This window comes from Aspergillus brasiliensis (genome assembly GCF_001889945.1).
Source record: "Aspergillus brasiliensis CBS 101740 unplaced genomic scaffold ASPBRscaffold_11, whole genome shotgun sequence".
NCBI classification, from domain to species: domain Eukaryota; kingdom Fungi; phylum Ascomycota; class Eurotiomycetes; order Eurotiales; family Aspergillaceae; genus Aspergillus; species Aspergillus brasiliensis.
Window position 1 is genome coordinate 621578 of NW_027137452.1, and position 14685 is coordinate 636262.

The 14685-nt window shown below is 53.0% G+C and overlaps 6 protein-coding genes across 6 annotated transcripts; 3 read left to right on the forward strand and 3 right to left on the reverse strand.

The window, feature by feature from the left end:
* Positions 1–979: 979 nt before the first annotated feature.
* ASPBRDRAFT_183451 (NmrA/HSCARG family protein) lies at positions 980–2587 on the reverse strand. Its single transcript, XM_067620002.1, has 5 exons — positions 2424–2587; positions 2153–2367; positions 1931–2084; positions 1543–1875; positions 980–1493 (listed from the first exon to the last, which is right to left on the reverse strand). Exons 1-5 carry the CDS (start codon positions 2464–2466, stop codon positions 1240–1242), a joined length of 999 nt encoding a protein of 332 aa, XP_067476281.1. The 5' UTR covers positions 2467–2587; the 3' UTR covers positions 980–1239.
* A 1055-nt stretch (positions 2588–3642) lies between these two features.
* ASPBRDRAFT_46317 (aspartic endopeptidase) lies at positions 3643–5914 on the forward strand. The gene has a single exon (XM_067625613.1). It carries the CDS (start codon positions 4019–4021, stop codon positions 5837–5839), a length of 1821 nt encoding a protein of 606 aa, XP_067476282.1. The 5' UTR covers positions 3643–4018; the 3' UTR covers positions 5840–5914.
* A 250-nt stretch (positions 5915–6164) lies between these two features.
* Positions 6165–7364, forward strand: ASPBRDRAFT_132598 (SDR family oxidoreductase; the record flags this gene model as incomplete). The annotated part of the gene is made up of 1 exon (XM_067618458.1): positions 6165–7364. The coding sequence occupies one exon, from the start codon at positions 6165–6167 to the stop codon at positions 7362–7364; it is 1200 nt and encodes a 399-aa protein (XP_067476283.1).
* Positions 7365–7780: 416 nt separating this feature from the next.
* ASPBRDRAFT_132350 (FluC/FEX family fluoride channel) lies at positions 7781–8983 on the reverse strand (the record flags this gene model as incomplete). Its single annotated transcript, XM_067618430.1, has 1 exon — positions 7781–8983. The coding sequence occupies one exon, from the start codon at positions 8981–8983 to the stop codon at positions 7781–7783; it is 1203 nt and encodes a 400-aa protein (XP_067476284.1).
* An 872-nt stretch (positions 8984–9855) lies between these two features.
* ASPBRDRAFT_57583 (putative clock controled protein (Ccg-8)) lies at positions 9856–11387 on the reverse strand (the record flags this gene model as incomplete). Its single annotated transcript, XM_067627764.1, has 2 exons — positions 9856–11021; positions 11090–11387. The coding sequence occupies 2 exons, from the start codon at positions 11385–11387 to the stop codon at positions 9856–9858; spliced, it is 1464 nt and encodes a 487-aa protein (XP_067476285.1).
* A 1873-nt stretch (positions 11388–13260) lies between these two features.
* Positions 13261–14685, forward strand: ASPBRDRAFT_131847 (acetylornithine transaminase; the record flags this gene model as incomplete). Its single annotated transcript, XM_067618372.1, has 1 exon — positions 13261–14685. One exon carries the CDS (start codon positions 13261–13263, stop codon positions 14683–14685), a length of 1425 nt encoding a protein of 474 aa, XP_067476286.1.

The window sequence follows — 14685 nt, forward strand, 5'->3', positions numbered from 1 at the left end:
GATGATGGTTATCGAGAGTTACTTGAGACATGCTGCCCGCTTTTATAATGCTTTCCTGTCCTCAGTCTTTGATCTTAGTATACTACGTAATGGAAAGGCTATCACAGACTCGAGATCCCAATCCGGTGTGGCTTCCCCGGAAACAGCCAAACCCATGTTATAATGAATCATAGTACCCCAAGGGAATCACCCTCAGCTGAGAGAAACTGACAAATAACAAATAACCTTAAGAATGGTAGGCAGGATTCAGCCAAATGACCGTTGCTGGTTGAAGCGCAGCCAGCCATCGGTGTTTTCAGCTCCCGCCCGCCTGAGACTTTGATCTTATAGAGACCGCTACAATTGGCTATCTATTATCTGATGTGGTGATCGCTTTGCTTGCAGGGTATTTAGAAGGATGACTAGCCAACAATATCTTGAATGTAGAGAGATCGCTTATCTTAGTTTCGAAGAAACTTCTTTGGGATTGAAAAATGCTCTGGGAGAGCCCGGTCAGAGGTGTGATGGTATATACTAGCAACGAGGACATTATCGCTCAAGTTATAACGGGCAACGACTAGGGATTGCAACAGAGTACATAAGTAAAAGCATGCAATATATCATGAAGGAAGCGCCCGATCTTTCTGCTCCGCGGCCCCATGAATTGATTGATAGCGTTCGGACCCTTTCGCATCAGATTTATGTTACATATTCCAGGCACAATTTTGGCTCAGGCATGGCCTGGTCTGCTATAGATACTTCTATATTAACTGGACGACAATAAAGCGCTAGAATGTCAATTTACTACGGGCGGAGATGGCCGACTCACTTACTGGCAGTTACATTATCTCACCGTCCTTCCACCTCCTTCCTGCAAGTCATGCATCCGGATTGTTCCCGTCCAATCATCGGCGTCGCCCCTAGAACTACTTACGTACTGCGCAGAATCTGACTTTGGAGTCGTCTTTTGGCCAACTCAGCAAACCGAGCGTGGGAGGCGAGTGCGCCATTTCCTGTGCTTCGAGCCTTTCCGCTCCGTTTCCTACTCATAGTGCCGTGTAAGAAACATGTGTGCTATGATGCAGTTCCCCAATAGCCTATGCTGTCTCACAGTTACGTCTAGCATCATGCACTGAGATAAAATGGAAAGGATTACTTGTCAAGGTATTCGCTAGATTGATGTTACACAAAGAGTCTATCTAGCAGGTTAATATCAGTCGCTGCATCTTCTCGTCAGATATCAACTCCAATTGCCCAGGTCTAGTTGGGTCCGTAGTGCTTAATAAAGTACTTGGCCAGGGAGATGACCGGCTCCGGCTCAAGGCCCTTATCCCGGCGGGCTTCGTCCTTGAGTGACTGGCAGGTTGCGAAATCGTCCGGGTTGCCAAAAAACCAGCCATTGTTGTTCTGGGTGTACCGGAAGACGTCCTGCAACTCAATGAGGACAGAGTTGCCATGAGTCGGGAAGTCATCCGCCGAGGCCATGGGAACGTAGCGAGCTTTCTTCCCCGTAACTACGACACCTGTTAGCAACCCTCGGAATGATTCAGATCGGAAACCTACCCTCAGTGAATGTCTTCACCATGTCCTCATATGTGAAGGCATCACTCAAGCACTGAATGGTCTTGTTCTTCCACTTCAGTGGGTTCAGGAACATTCCGTGCACCATCTCACCAAAGTCGTCCTCAATGGAGACCGTTTGGACCTTGCCCTCGCCGCCTACTAGGGGAGCGTGCCAGGTCAGGTAGCCCTCGTTGTCGGGGAACATGGGGAAGCCACCAAAGGCCTGTGCGTACTCTGGAGTGACATAGTTCTCAAAGTACCACCCTGGGAAGGCGCCAATGACAGCGTCGAATTCCTTGAAGGTTCGGGCATACATCTCACATCGGTGTTTGGCTGCAGGGAGCCAAAGTCAGACGCGTGGGCACGAAGAAATATAAGGCAAACATACCATCCATGCCTGGAACGGGCGCGACGCCTTTGGTAAACTCTGCAGGAGACTCGCAGGTACTGTAAATGAAGACCTTTACGCCTGCCTTGGCCGCAATTTCGATGAGGCGGTTGCCGAGATCTTCGTCAGTCGGGCCATTGGGTTGCTGTGTCGCCTGGAAATTGGCGATCAGCGTGTGAACTACGCAGCGGAATTGGTGTTTTAGTCAAGAAGGTTACTTACTGGGTCATGGTGGTGCGTGTTGAGCCAGAATCCCCAGGCACCAGACAGGGCATTCTCCATATCGTTGTCGTTGAATCCATCAGCCTTGACCACCTCAGCTCCTAGGCGGGCGAGTTCCTTGGCCTTTTCCGACTGAGGATTCCGAGTTAGCGCCCGGACGACGAAGTTCTGCTGGCTCTTGAGAAGAGAGAGGGAGATGGATCTGCCTTGGACACCTTGGATAGTGTTAGCCTTGTATACTTGGCTGAACGACGCTGCAAGCCCGACTCACCAGTGGCACCGTATACCACGACTACTTTCTGCAAAGGAGCCATGTTGCTGGACTGAAAGTCAGACGAAGAAGCTGGGATAAAGTAGAATGGAATATGCTTCGGGGTAGACAACCAAAGAGACTTAACAAGCTTGGTAGATGAAGTTTTGAGGGGAGGAGGTGGGTGTATTTGTATCGCTCAACAGCGCCACCTCGCCAGAACGTCCACCCTTGCGGTGTGAGATAATTTCGCAAGCCGTGCAACTCAATGGGGTGAACAAGTCAGCGAGGGATGGGCTGTCCGGCTGACTCGAGGATATTTGGCCAACGAAGGTGTACGAAGTATGGCTTCTGCATGTCGCATATGCGTCTATGACAGCGATGCAGCTGCGGTTTTTCTACTCATTGGCCCCGTCAAGGAGGAGGAAGAGAGTCCATCTGTGTGGTGGTACGTCGAGGACCTCGATCAATGGACAGAGACTGAAATTGGTCAAAAACCAGTCCTTGGGTCACAATTAGTTCCTCCTCATTTTGGAAGGCGATGCTCGCAGGCGGCAGAGCGAATACTCCTGTCTACTGGTTCGCTCTTTTAGGTATTGAAGTAGTATCACCGTTCCTTGGAAGCTTACTGTAAAGGCTCAACTGATCAGCTTCCCACCGGAACCTGGCCCGGCCGGATACATTAAGGTATTTCCCGTAGCCGTTAGCACTGAGCTCTCTCGAACATAAGTTAACTAGTTCATGGGCCGATTCATGAGATACTGGTACTACTCTACCGCTGCAAGCGGGGCATTGGGGGATCCCAGACATGCTCGATGAGATCATACTATGCTTGTCCCACCAGCTCCCCTATCTTCTACTGCAATGATTGTATCTACCCTGCTACCCGATCATATGCGTGCCAGTTCAATAGTAAACCGTACGTGCGCGGAGTAGGATACTGAAAGCCGCTCGGTCCATCCCCGAGTTGGGCGCAAGCCGCAAGAATGCCTTATTCAGTAGCCTGAAGACGGACTGGTCCAGACATTTGCGGGGACCAGGGACAACTATCGAAGGTTAATAATGTTCTGGTCCGGTCCACTGCTGGTAGTGATGTGCGTACCCCCCTACATAATACATTCAATATGCATCGGTCCAGCCAACAAGATCGGTCTGCCGCAGCATTCCAGTCACTCCGTGACAGTGCTCGAGAGCGGAGCAGAAGTAGATTTGTAGCCCGCAAGGTAAGACGACTGCCGCTGCAGGCGCGTCATTAAGGCGAATAAGAGTCCATCAATACTCCGTCGTCGAGTAGGTAACTGCCGACTCCATGCGATGGCACGTGATCGCCCCTATCATCACGTGCAGCTACCCGCTCACGTCACTGGCACCAGGCACCATCAACAACAAGAACAACAAGACTGTCATTCACGAACGCACCAACAGTAACCGGGACAGCAGCAACAAGAAGACGGAGTTACCCGGACTGCCCTACGATAATCCGCATTCATCATCACAGTCTATATAATCATCGAAAGTCTGCGACACCGAGCCATGGACTAATTTCCTGTTGCATCATCATCTTCACACCTTTCTTGCTTCCGACGCTAGCAACAAAAACCGGGATCGTCGCCGCGATGGACGAGGTTAGCCCCATTGCCGAGCTCCTGGGCCAGGCAATCTATCAATTCACACAGATCAAACCGTTACTACCTACCTACGGGCATCTGCTTGTCTCTGCGCTCTTTCCCATCTACATTGGCGCCCATGCATCCCTGTCGAGACCGTCATCGGCCGCAAAACCTGAGAAATCGGAGGAAGATGGAGACGAATCAGAAGAGGAAGCCGGGGGAATTCAGAAGATGGAGGGCCTTGCACCAAGTGACGCATTGATGTTCCCACTGACCGCTGGTCTGACCCTCGGAGGCTTGTATCTGTTCATCAAGCGCATGGGCGCTGATCTTCTGAATAAGATACTTGGCTACTATTTCTCCCAGATGGGTATGCTGTTTGCTATAGCCTTCCTGAAGGACACTTTTGCGGTCGTGAGGTCATTCGTCTTTCCCCGCGAGTACAGCAGCAGCTCTGGCAAAGTTTGGAAGCGGAAGTCCGCTCAACGCATCTTTGAAGGCGCCTCGGAATATGCCTCTGGGTCGGAGTCTTCGGAGGTGGAGGTCCGGCATTCTCCCCTGCCTGGTGTATGGGGGTCAATCCCATTACCGCATACTGCTCGTGCAGCACTCTGGACTTGCCGTGAAATAGTATATTGGCGCGCTAAGCTTAGGATCCATATACATCGTGTTTTCCGCACTGAATGTTGGCTTAGTTTCCTGGACCTTATCAGCATAGCTATATCATTCCCTACAATTGGTTACTTCACTTTTGTGTCCAAACCATGGTGGTTGACTAATTTCCTGGGTTTCAGTTTCTGCTATGGTACCCTGCAATTCATGTCGCCGTCTACTTTCATCACTGGATCGCTGATCCTGGGATCGTTGTTCTTCTATGACATTTACTTCGTCTATTTCACACCGCTGATGGTGACGGTTGCAAAGACATTAGACGTCCCGATCAAGCTTCTGTTTCCGCGCCCTGCAGCCCCTGGCGAGGCCCCGGATACCATCTCCCTTGCTATGCTAGGATTGGGCGACATCATCATTCCCGGCATGATGGTAGGTCTGGCACTCCGGTTCGATCTTTATTTGTACTACAAGCGCAAGGGCCAGCAAAAGGCGCGAGCAGAGGGCACGGGCTTGGAAATAGTCAAGCCTGTATATCAATCGGCGCTAGGAGGATGGGGAGAACGTTTCTGGACCCGTTCCGTGGCACCGAGCAAGCCGGAGCTGGACCCTCCGTACCACAACGCCCGATCTTTCCCTAAGCCTTATTTCACCGCCAGTCTCGTTGGATATGTCCTCGGTATGCTTGCGACTTTGATTGTAATGCAGGTATTTGACCATCCCCAGCCTGCGCTCCTGTACCTGGTACCGGGGGTCTTGATCTCTCTGTGGGGTACTGCATTGGTACGGAAGGAAATCCAAGAGATGTGGGAGTTTAGCGATGCGGAAGAAGACGAGGACGACGAGTCCGCCACGGATGAGAAGAAAGCAAAGGATCAGGTTGAGACTGGCGGACAAGGATCTCTTTTCTCCCGGATCTTCTCCAAACCCCAAGATGCCTCCTCCACAGCTGCCAAGGAAGCTCCGGAGAGACAGGCGTCCGAGGTATCCCCCAAAGACGAGGATGATACTACGAAGAACTTCGAGTTGTTCAGCATTTCCTTGTATCATCCTGGAAAGAAACAGCAACAGTCTGATAAGAGCCAGAAGCTCACGGAGCGTGTTTCATCGCCGGAGGACGATGAGAACTGGGCCATTGTTGGAGGTGCTGACCGTGATGCTGAACCGCCCGCGAAGCGTCTGCGTCGGAGTCCCCGACATGCAGCTGACCAGGATTGAAGGCAGCGCAGCAACAGCCAATTATGATATCAACAACACATAGCGCAAACTGAATATTACATTGATCCACTGCGTACATCTTCATACATCTTCGTATGACATAGTAAATTGTATCGATAAAAATGCACGTGTGACCTCACACGTGACTTCCGCCGGGACATCGCAGTGCGGAGTACTCCGCAAGTACTTCCGGAGTCTTGGATCTCCGACAGCTTCACTTCAGTTTCAACCTCAACACCCTCTCACCTTACTTCGGGCACAAGCCCAATCTCACAGCCCAAGCGGCGCGGGATACAACCATCTCCTCTTCCCCCCTAACACAACAATGGACTTCTACACCTCCCCCCATAACCAAACCAAGAACCCCGGATCGGCCGTCTCCCCAACCGCATCCGCAACCGCATCCACAGCGACCCGCGAACCCAAGCTCCAACTCCCCTCGACCACCGACCCCCCCGGGCCCTCCAACCCCCCCAAACCACTAGTATGGCTCATCTTCGGCGCAACAGGGCACATGGGCCGCTCGCTCGTCAAAACCGCTCTATCGCGCAATGACCTCGTCAGCGCCGTGGGGCGCACCTTCGAAACCACGCCCGCCGCCATGGCGAAACTCGAAGAAGAACACCCCAACAAATGTCTCGGACTACTATGCGACGTGCGCGCCCGTCCCACCGTACAACGCGTCATTGACGCCACAATCGAGCGCTTCGGGCGCATCGACATCATCGCCAATTGCTCCGGGTACGGCGTCATCGGCGCGTGCGAGGACCAAGATGAATACGATATCCGGGACCAGTTCGAGACGAATTTCACAGGCACTTTGAATATGATTCAGCTGTCGTTGCCGCATTTTCGGGAGCGCGGGGCTGGACGATACTTGATTTTCAGTTCGACGTCCGGGGCCCTTGGAGTGCCCGGGTTGGGACCGTATTGTGCCAGCAAGTATGCGGTTGAGGGGTTGATGGAGAGTATGCTCTACGAGGTGGATCAGTTTAATATTAAGACTACGCTGGTGGAGCCGGGGCATATGAGACGGGATGATGTGGGCGATTTGGTGAGTGGTGGTGGCGAGGGGAGTATCTTTGGTGGTGGTGGTGGATATGGGGTGGCGGAAGAGCAGAATACTCATCATATGGCGCTGGGGTCGCCGTTACCGCTTTATGGCCATTTCTTGGTCAAGCCGCCGAGTGAGCCGTATAATACGCCGACTTCACCGGCGGCGCATGCGAAGCGCATGCTCATGTGGTTGGGGGATAAGCAGCCGGCGAGTGCGGTGAAGGCGGCGCATTTGGTTTGGCAGTTGGGACATTGCTCGTATCCGCCGTTGAGATTGATTCTGGGGACGTATGCCGTGGAGAGTATCCGGGATCGCTTGAAGTGTATTATCGAGGAGATTGAGGATTGGAAGTATCTCAGTTTCCCGACGGGGGAGCAGCAGCAGCAGCAGGGACAGGGGCAGACAAAGGATAAGGGGCCTGGTTCTGTATCGGGGGGACGAGAGGGCGATGAGATGGATGTGAAGTGATGAATATATATCGACTGACTGATTATAGCTAATGAAGCGAACCACCGTGATATCAACTTTCCGTTGCAGGTGTGTTCAGGCAATGCAGATTCAAGCGTCGCCGGAGTACGCCTGGGCTGGAGATGCATTGCAGTCACTCCAAGCCCTGCAGAGAAACCTGCCTGGATACTTCCTGGCGATGCACAGGAACCGCTGTCTACAATGATCTCAATACCCCGGAGAGACAGCAACCAGCGAGTACTGGCACAAGAAGAATTAGCGCTAGACTAAGATGAATCCACGAGTGATGAAACAGACATACTAGTACTATACATTACACAATATCATCTATACTATAATACACTACATTACACTATAAATCATTATATATACTACACTCTACACCCACGCATCTATACAACCCTTTAGAATCATCATCATCCACAAACCGGCGCATCAAACCCCCTCGTCCACCCCAACGAACCCACAATAACCACCACAAACCCCAACGCAACACCCACACTGACCACCCCATAAACATACGCCGCCCATCTCTTCCTCCCCCCAGCAGTACCACCACCAAGGGCACTCAACTCCGCGACCCAAGTACTAATCGTCGTCGCCGACCCACAAAACCCATCCATCACCCCCTGCAAAACCTGACACCCAATCAACCCATTCCCCCCAATACTCCCTACATGCTGCAAATCAAAACACATCGCCAACACCACCGTCCCAAAAACATTCACCGTAAACGTCCCCAACGGGAAACTCGGCATCCTCGCATTCAGCAACAAACTGAGATAAAACCGAAGAAGACACCCCAATGGCGCAAACACAATCGCAAATACCGCACGACCACGCCATACCTCCTCCTTTCCATCCACTGAATGCCGATCCGGCGGCCATATCGCCATAAACACCGCACCGAGCCAACATCCCCATCCCAGCACCGCCATGAGGGGATCAAGCACCCGTCTTGTGAACCGAAAGGGGACCGTAGGAGTTATACCATCCAGCGCAGCAGCGAGATGCGTCCCGAAGAGTAACGCACAGAGACTCAGTGAGACGGTACTGAGAATGATAGCCACGAGGGCCATGAAGCTGTAGCCGCCGTTACGGGACGGGATACCATCCTCCCCCTGGGAGGATGAAGAGGAAGGGTTAGGAAGATCATTGGTGAGCGCGAGAAAAACATCGCGAATAAACGACGAAAAGGACGTAAAGCAGCCACAGAAGCCGGTCGTGAGGCCGATGTACAGCGGGATGGTTTTTTTGATGGTTTTGTGCTGTTTTGCGCGCTCGAGAGTATTATCATTATCACCACTATTATTAGTATCGGGGGAGGTAGAGGAGATTCCCCACTCCTCGCGAAACAACTTCCGATCTTCTTGGAAAAACCCCATAAGCAGGGAGCCACCGACATTCGCCCATAACACGCCGGTGACGACAGGCGCGCCCGGGTAGAAGGTTAGGGCTTGCAGGCCCAGACGGGCGAGGGTGCCGAAGATGGCGAAGAAGATGAGGTAGGAGATGGTGTAGAATTGGGTCAATTTATGGGAGAGCGGATGAAGGATGGGCTCTGATGGTTGTTGTTGCTGTGGTGCGGATTCGAGTGGTGGTTCGGGTTTCTCTTCCATGTTTGAGGCGACGGCGGCGGCGGCGGCGGCGCCTTGTGATGATGATGATGTTGGGTTTGTCTCTTGGGGCGCGTGGCCATTGGTTGGCAGTGACATTATGGTGACTGCTGCTGGTGCTGCGGTTGAGGAGCTAGCACATTGTGAGTGGTAAACGGTATATCATCTATAGGTTTGCTGTGATAGAAGTATCAGCGAGGGATGACTGATGGTGTTTATCGGAGTTAAAAAGTTGGTCGGTGGATCCGCCCGCTCGGCATTCTTTCCGATACAACTTAACTAGTACTTACGGAGTAGTAGTACTTTGTGCAGACTACACTATTGTCTACTCAAATCTACAATATTGGTATCCGAACAAGCAGAAATCTTTGTGCATACTCGCAATCAAGTAGTCACTGACAAACGCTCACTAGAGTCAGCCGTCCCGGACCATTATATCCAACCAAGGCATCGGAAGAGCTCCAAAAAGTCGGTGCATGAGAGGAACACACTAAATTCAAGTCATGAACTTTTCATCACTGGAGCCATTTACTGTGTAAGATCATCGAAAAGGTGGTATCACAGGGAAGAGAGATGCACCAGGTTGGATTCGGCACACAATCCAGGTATCCATTCCAACCAACCGCCAGCCAGTCAAAACAAGAAAAACGCCATTCATCCGCCGCAAAAAGAAGAAAAAGGAAAATTGACATCAAGGAGCGGTCGAGAAGCTGCAAACAGCTAGACTAAATGCAATACAATGGCCAAGAAGGATATGACAAAGAAATAAATAGGTAAAAGGAAGGTAATCAATCCTCGTATGATAAGTGAAGGAATGTCATTCATCAGACTGGCTCATGCAGTAGCCTGCGTACGGTGCCGAGCTGATAGCACCACTAAGCCTTCTCCATTCCGGTCATGGGAACGTCGCGTGGGGATGGCTCCTGAACTGGCGCTTTGATATCCGCCGGGTACGACTCCTGCTCTCGCGGTGGAGCCTCGATAGGCGCCTTGTCATCTGAGCGCTTCCGACCCAGTCTTTCACACCAATGCTCAGCGCTGACTAGGGTGTCGTTGACCACGTTGCTGACCTGCGACATCATATCCAAGCCCTCCTGTGCCAAGACGAGGATCCGATGAGCGCTGACAGTGGCGTCCGATGCCGCAGCCATCGAATCAGGCGGCGGGTTGGAGGTCGACGCAATCTGAAACCGATGTGGCAGGGAGGTAAGATGCCGACGCACCAAGTTCCGCGCATTCTCCGGGAGCGCTCCTCCGGCATATTTGGAGACAATGTCCACCACGCGTTTCAGCGTCGCGAGCACATCGGCCTTGACGGCCTGGATCCGATCCGTGAGGATCGTGGTACTGGAAGCGTTCTGTTCTGCAGTCGCATCACCGTTCTGCAGCCTGGAGTTATCCCATTCTTTCAGGGCGGCCTTGAGCGCCTCGATCGCCTTGTCCAGCCGTCCATTCGCCCAGCGGAGCCACGTCAGACAATACTGCAGGCTTCGGAGCGATTCCTCACTCATCGCCACGCCCAGGCCCGATGTCGAGATCATCAGTCGGCTCTGCCATGTGGGCGGAGTCTGTCGCGACGGACTGTCTCGATGAATCTCGTCATAGTTGGGAGACCTCTGATCATCGTAGGGGGGAAGACCCTCTCCCGGCGACAGCCTCATCGCCAGATCTGAGCCCTTCTCGACGTCGACCTCCGTCGACTGTTGCTCGCCGCTCACCTTGCGGCGCTTAGATCGATTATTCTGGGCCGACGAGGATGCCCGACGCTGTAAAGCCCACCGAAGGCCACTTTCCACGCCCGTCTTCCGACCTACAGTGCCAACCGTGTTGGCGACGGGAGAGCCGATGTTGCGCTCCAGGAATTCGGCGCTGGACTTGAACCGAGGGGAATAGGATTTGGAATTGGTATAAGCCGATACTGAGCCGTTGATAGCGGATGAAATGAGGGGATGGGTGGAGGTGAGTAGGGACAGCAGTGGCTCTGGTTGCTGCTTGGATTCGGAGCGATTCATTTGCGACGTTCGCGGTGATTGACCATAATCTAATGCCGTCGACTGTTAAACTCGTCTTGAACAGGTCAAGGGCATGGGGATAGAGAAAAGGACATACCAGTGCGAAGGCCCTCCAGGGCTTGGGCGGCTTCAATATCATCCATGGATAGTACACTGGTGGCTCGCCGTGAACGATCTTCTGCGATGGAAGAGTGATCGACGTCCATCATGGGGGGAGGAACATGGTGAAAAGGGGGATAGGCAGAGGGAGGGGCCGAGTCAGATGAGGAGTCGGTTGAGGGTGAGACCGTAGATAGCGCTGAAGTATGAAGGCCAGTGGTCGGCGCCGTGACGGCGTCTGGGCGCGCAGAGAGCGAGGGTTTCGGGACCGACCTGCCGTTGGAGCGGTGGTCCATGGCTGCCCGGAGGCCCGAAAGAGGAAAGAGGCAATGGGGGTGATGGAGCCTGAAATTGGCTCTAGTGGGGAGTGAGGAGAGGACAAGAATTGAAGAGGGAGACTGGATGGCAATGGGGGTGTGGGAGGAGGAGGGACGAAGATCCCTTGTCGGAAGTGTAATTTGGTTGCGGTTGCGATGGATAATTGCTTTGCTCTGCGCTGCTGAGGTTGGGGCACTTTCACGTGCAATGCCCGCGCTGGGAAATTCTTCCCCCGCGCTGTTGGTTTGCTGTGTTCTTCCTTCCACTCGGTGGGTGTGAAAGGAATGGCTTCAACCCCTATCATCTACTCTCATTCGTACTGACTGCCATGTGTTACACCTTACAATATCATCATACGGTCTCTCCCCAGCACATCCAGTCTTACGATATCCGATACTCGCAAAGAGGATGCTGATTCTGCTCGCCAGGCGTCACATGCGCCGCGAATTCGGATGTCGGCCGTGGATTTTCACGTTCAGCCCATGAATCATGACTCGTCTCACCATCCAAGTCGTGGACACTACTGAATCCAATCCAATCCTTGCCCCCGGCGCCTAATTACTCCATCGTACCAGCAGCTGTTTCTAACTTCTCTAACCTTCTTGCCTCTTTTCGTCTTTTTCTCTTTTCCACCTCCAAACCTAATTCGTCCGCTTTGACATGTGATGCCGCGTCATATTGCGCCGCCCCACCGCCTTACCTTCCTGGCGGCTTCCACATGACTCCGGCGATGGGGAGTTGACCAGTGACACTGACTCTTCCATTGCTCGTCCAGGAATTACTCAGCCCGCAGCTTACTCTATAACTAGTCACACCTGTCGACCATCTCACGGCTGTTTGGTCGGCAAGTGATGGACTCCTGAAAGCCAGTGATATACATAGTTGCTTGACTGGCTCATTCTAATTTCGGAGTGCTGCGTCGCCAACGTCTTGGCACGTGACCGTAGACCAGTTCCCGGCCGAGTGAACTTGGCAGCATACTACGATTATGCTTTGCGTCTGATGTGTTTCACACTGAAGGCGATGGGTGCTTCAGAAGTCAATGTCCTCACTGACAATTTGAGGAGAAAGCAGTAGTCACCAAAGCCATCTGGATTCATATTGAGAACAATCATCTGTCGAATCCAATCAATAATCGGCTGTACATTGGGATGTCGACCGCACATCAGTAAAGTCCCTAGTCCAGAGGAAGAGTTAACCAATAAGTCAATTCATGTAAGATCAGAAGCCAGTCTCCTTATTACTTACACACTAGATATTTGGTACTTTTTGAAAGGAGAAAAGGTCCCACTGACTCACAGAAGGCTTGCATGGTATTGAAATAAACGAAGTCATGTCTAGTGCCAGACCTGCATGGGTGAACAGGTGCTCAGATCCTGTGGAGGTAAATAATACCGCACATAATGGTAAAGTGCCTACGGAGTAGAGTGCGGAGAAATTGGCAATTTCGGAGTAAATTGGAGGTGTATTTCCATGGCTAACAGTGAGTGGATATTACGAGATATTTGTGTCTGGTGCCCAGGACGAAGCTAGATGAGGACTTGAAGATGAAAAACCCTCGACTTTCACTGCTTAAAGCAGGATCTCTATGGTGACTTATCAATCTATCAAAAGCGGAGCGTGAGTCACATGGTGGATAGTCACCTGATCCGGCAGCGCCGATGCCGCATGAGATACAGCAGAAAGTCAACAGTTCCCAATCTTGGGTCTGCAACGTTCTGCTCCCAACGTCAATTCCAGCTGCCTGATCATCTATAGATCTTCAGGGCCCTTCGCTGGTGTCGCCTGCCTTCTCCTTTTTCCTCCTTCATCCCTGTTCTCATCTCCCAACGCTAGGACCCTGCAATTCGAATGGCGTTCGCACGTCTCGCCGCCCGGCGGTTGCCCGTCGCCCGTCGGCTCGTCCCCAGCATTGACTCACTGCCTCAGCAGCGATTCTTCTCCGTGTCGCAACATGTGAAGTCTCAGACCAAAGCTTCAGTGCCAAACCCTGACCCTGCGGCCGACTCTGCATCGGTGGCGTTTGTCAATGATCAATCCCCCTACATGTTGCCGACCTACGTGCGGCCGGCGCCGGTCATGGTCAAGGGCCAGGGATGTTACCTGTGGGATATGGAGAACCGGAAATACCTCGACTTGACCGCGGGTATTGCGGTCAACTCTCTGGGACACTGCGACCCCGAGGTCGCCCAGATTATCGCCGAACAAGCCGAGGTGCTTGTCCACGCCTCGAACCTCTACTACAATGCGTGGACGGGAGCTCTGAGCAAGCTCTTGGTCGATGTTACGAAGAAGTCCGGTGCTATGCGCGATGCCTCCCAGGTCTTCATCTGCAACTCCGGAACCGAGGCCAATGAGGCCGCCATCAAGTTTGCTCGCAAGGTCGGTCGTTCGCGCGACCCCTCCGGCGCAAAGCACGAAGTCGTCTCCTTCCACAACTCCTTCCATGGCCGCACCATGGGCGCTCTCTCTGCGACCCCGAACCCCAAGTACCAGACCCCCTTCTCCCCCATGCTACCGGGCTTCAAGTACGGCAACTACAACGATGTGGCTCAGCTCGAGACTCTCGTCACCGAGAAGACTTGTGGTGTGATTGTCGAGCCCATCCAGGGTGAGGGGGGTGTCAATGTGGCTACCCCTGAATTCCTGGTTGCTTTGCGCAAGCGATGTGACGAGGTTGGCGCCGTGTTGATCTTCGACGAGATCCAGTGCGGTCTGTCCCGCACCGGAACCTTCTGGGCTCACGCCCACCCGTCTCTGGCGCCTGCTTCTGGCGAGGCCGCTCACCCCGACATCCTGACTTCTGCCAAGGCCTTGGGTAACGGTATCCCCATTGGTGCGACTATTGTCTCCGAGAAGGCCGTGGCCAAACACATCAAGCCCGGTGACCACGGTACCACCTATGGAGGTAACCCCCTGGTGTGCCGTGTCGCCCACCACATTGTCAACCGTCTGGCGGACCCTGAGCTGCAGAAGTCTGTTGAGGCCAAGGGAGCCCTGCTGGTGTCTGGATTCGAGGATCTTCAGAAGAAGTACCCCAACGTCATCTCGGAGATCCGCGGACGCGGATTGATCCGGGGTGTTCAGCTTGCCCCCGAGTTTGTCTCCAAGGCCGGTGATTTGGTCGGTGCTGCCCGGGAGCGCGGCATGCTGATCATCACGGCAGGTGAGGGCTGCATCCGCTTTGTTCCTCCCTTGACCATTACCGAGGAACAGATCAAGTCCGGCCTCAAGATTCTGGAGCAGGCTCTGGAAGCCGTGGTTGCTCAGGCTTAA

Excerpts from the sequence above, each read along its gene's own strand:
- ASPBRDRAFT_183451 (XM_067620002.1), bottom strand. The coding sequence starts at position 2,466 with ATGGCTCCTTTGCAGAAAGTAGTCGTGGTATACGGTGCCACTG. Across the intron at positions 2,368-2,423 it reads CGTGGTATACGGTGCCACTG|GTGTCCAAGGCAGATCCATC; the intron begins GTGAGTCGGGCT and ends ACACTATCCAAG. Across the intron at positions 2,085-2,152 it reads ACACGCACCACCATGACCCA|GCGACACAGCAACCCAATGG; the intron begins GTAAGTAACCTT and ends GCCAATTTCCAG.
- ASPBRDRAFT_46317 (XM_067625613.1), top strand. The coding sequence starts at position 4,019 with ATGGACGAGGTTAGCCCCATTGCCGAGCTCCTGGGCCAGGCAATCTAT.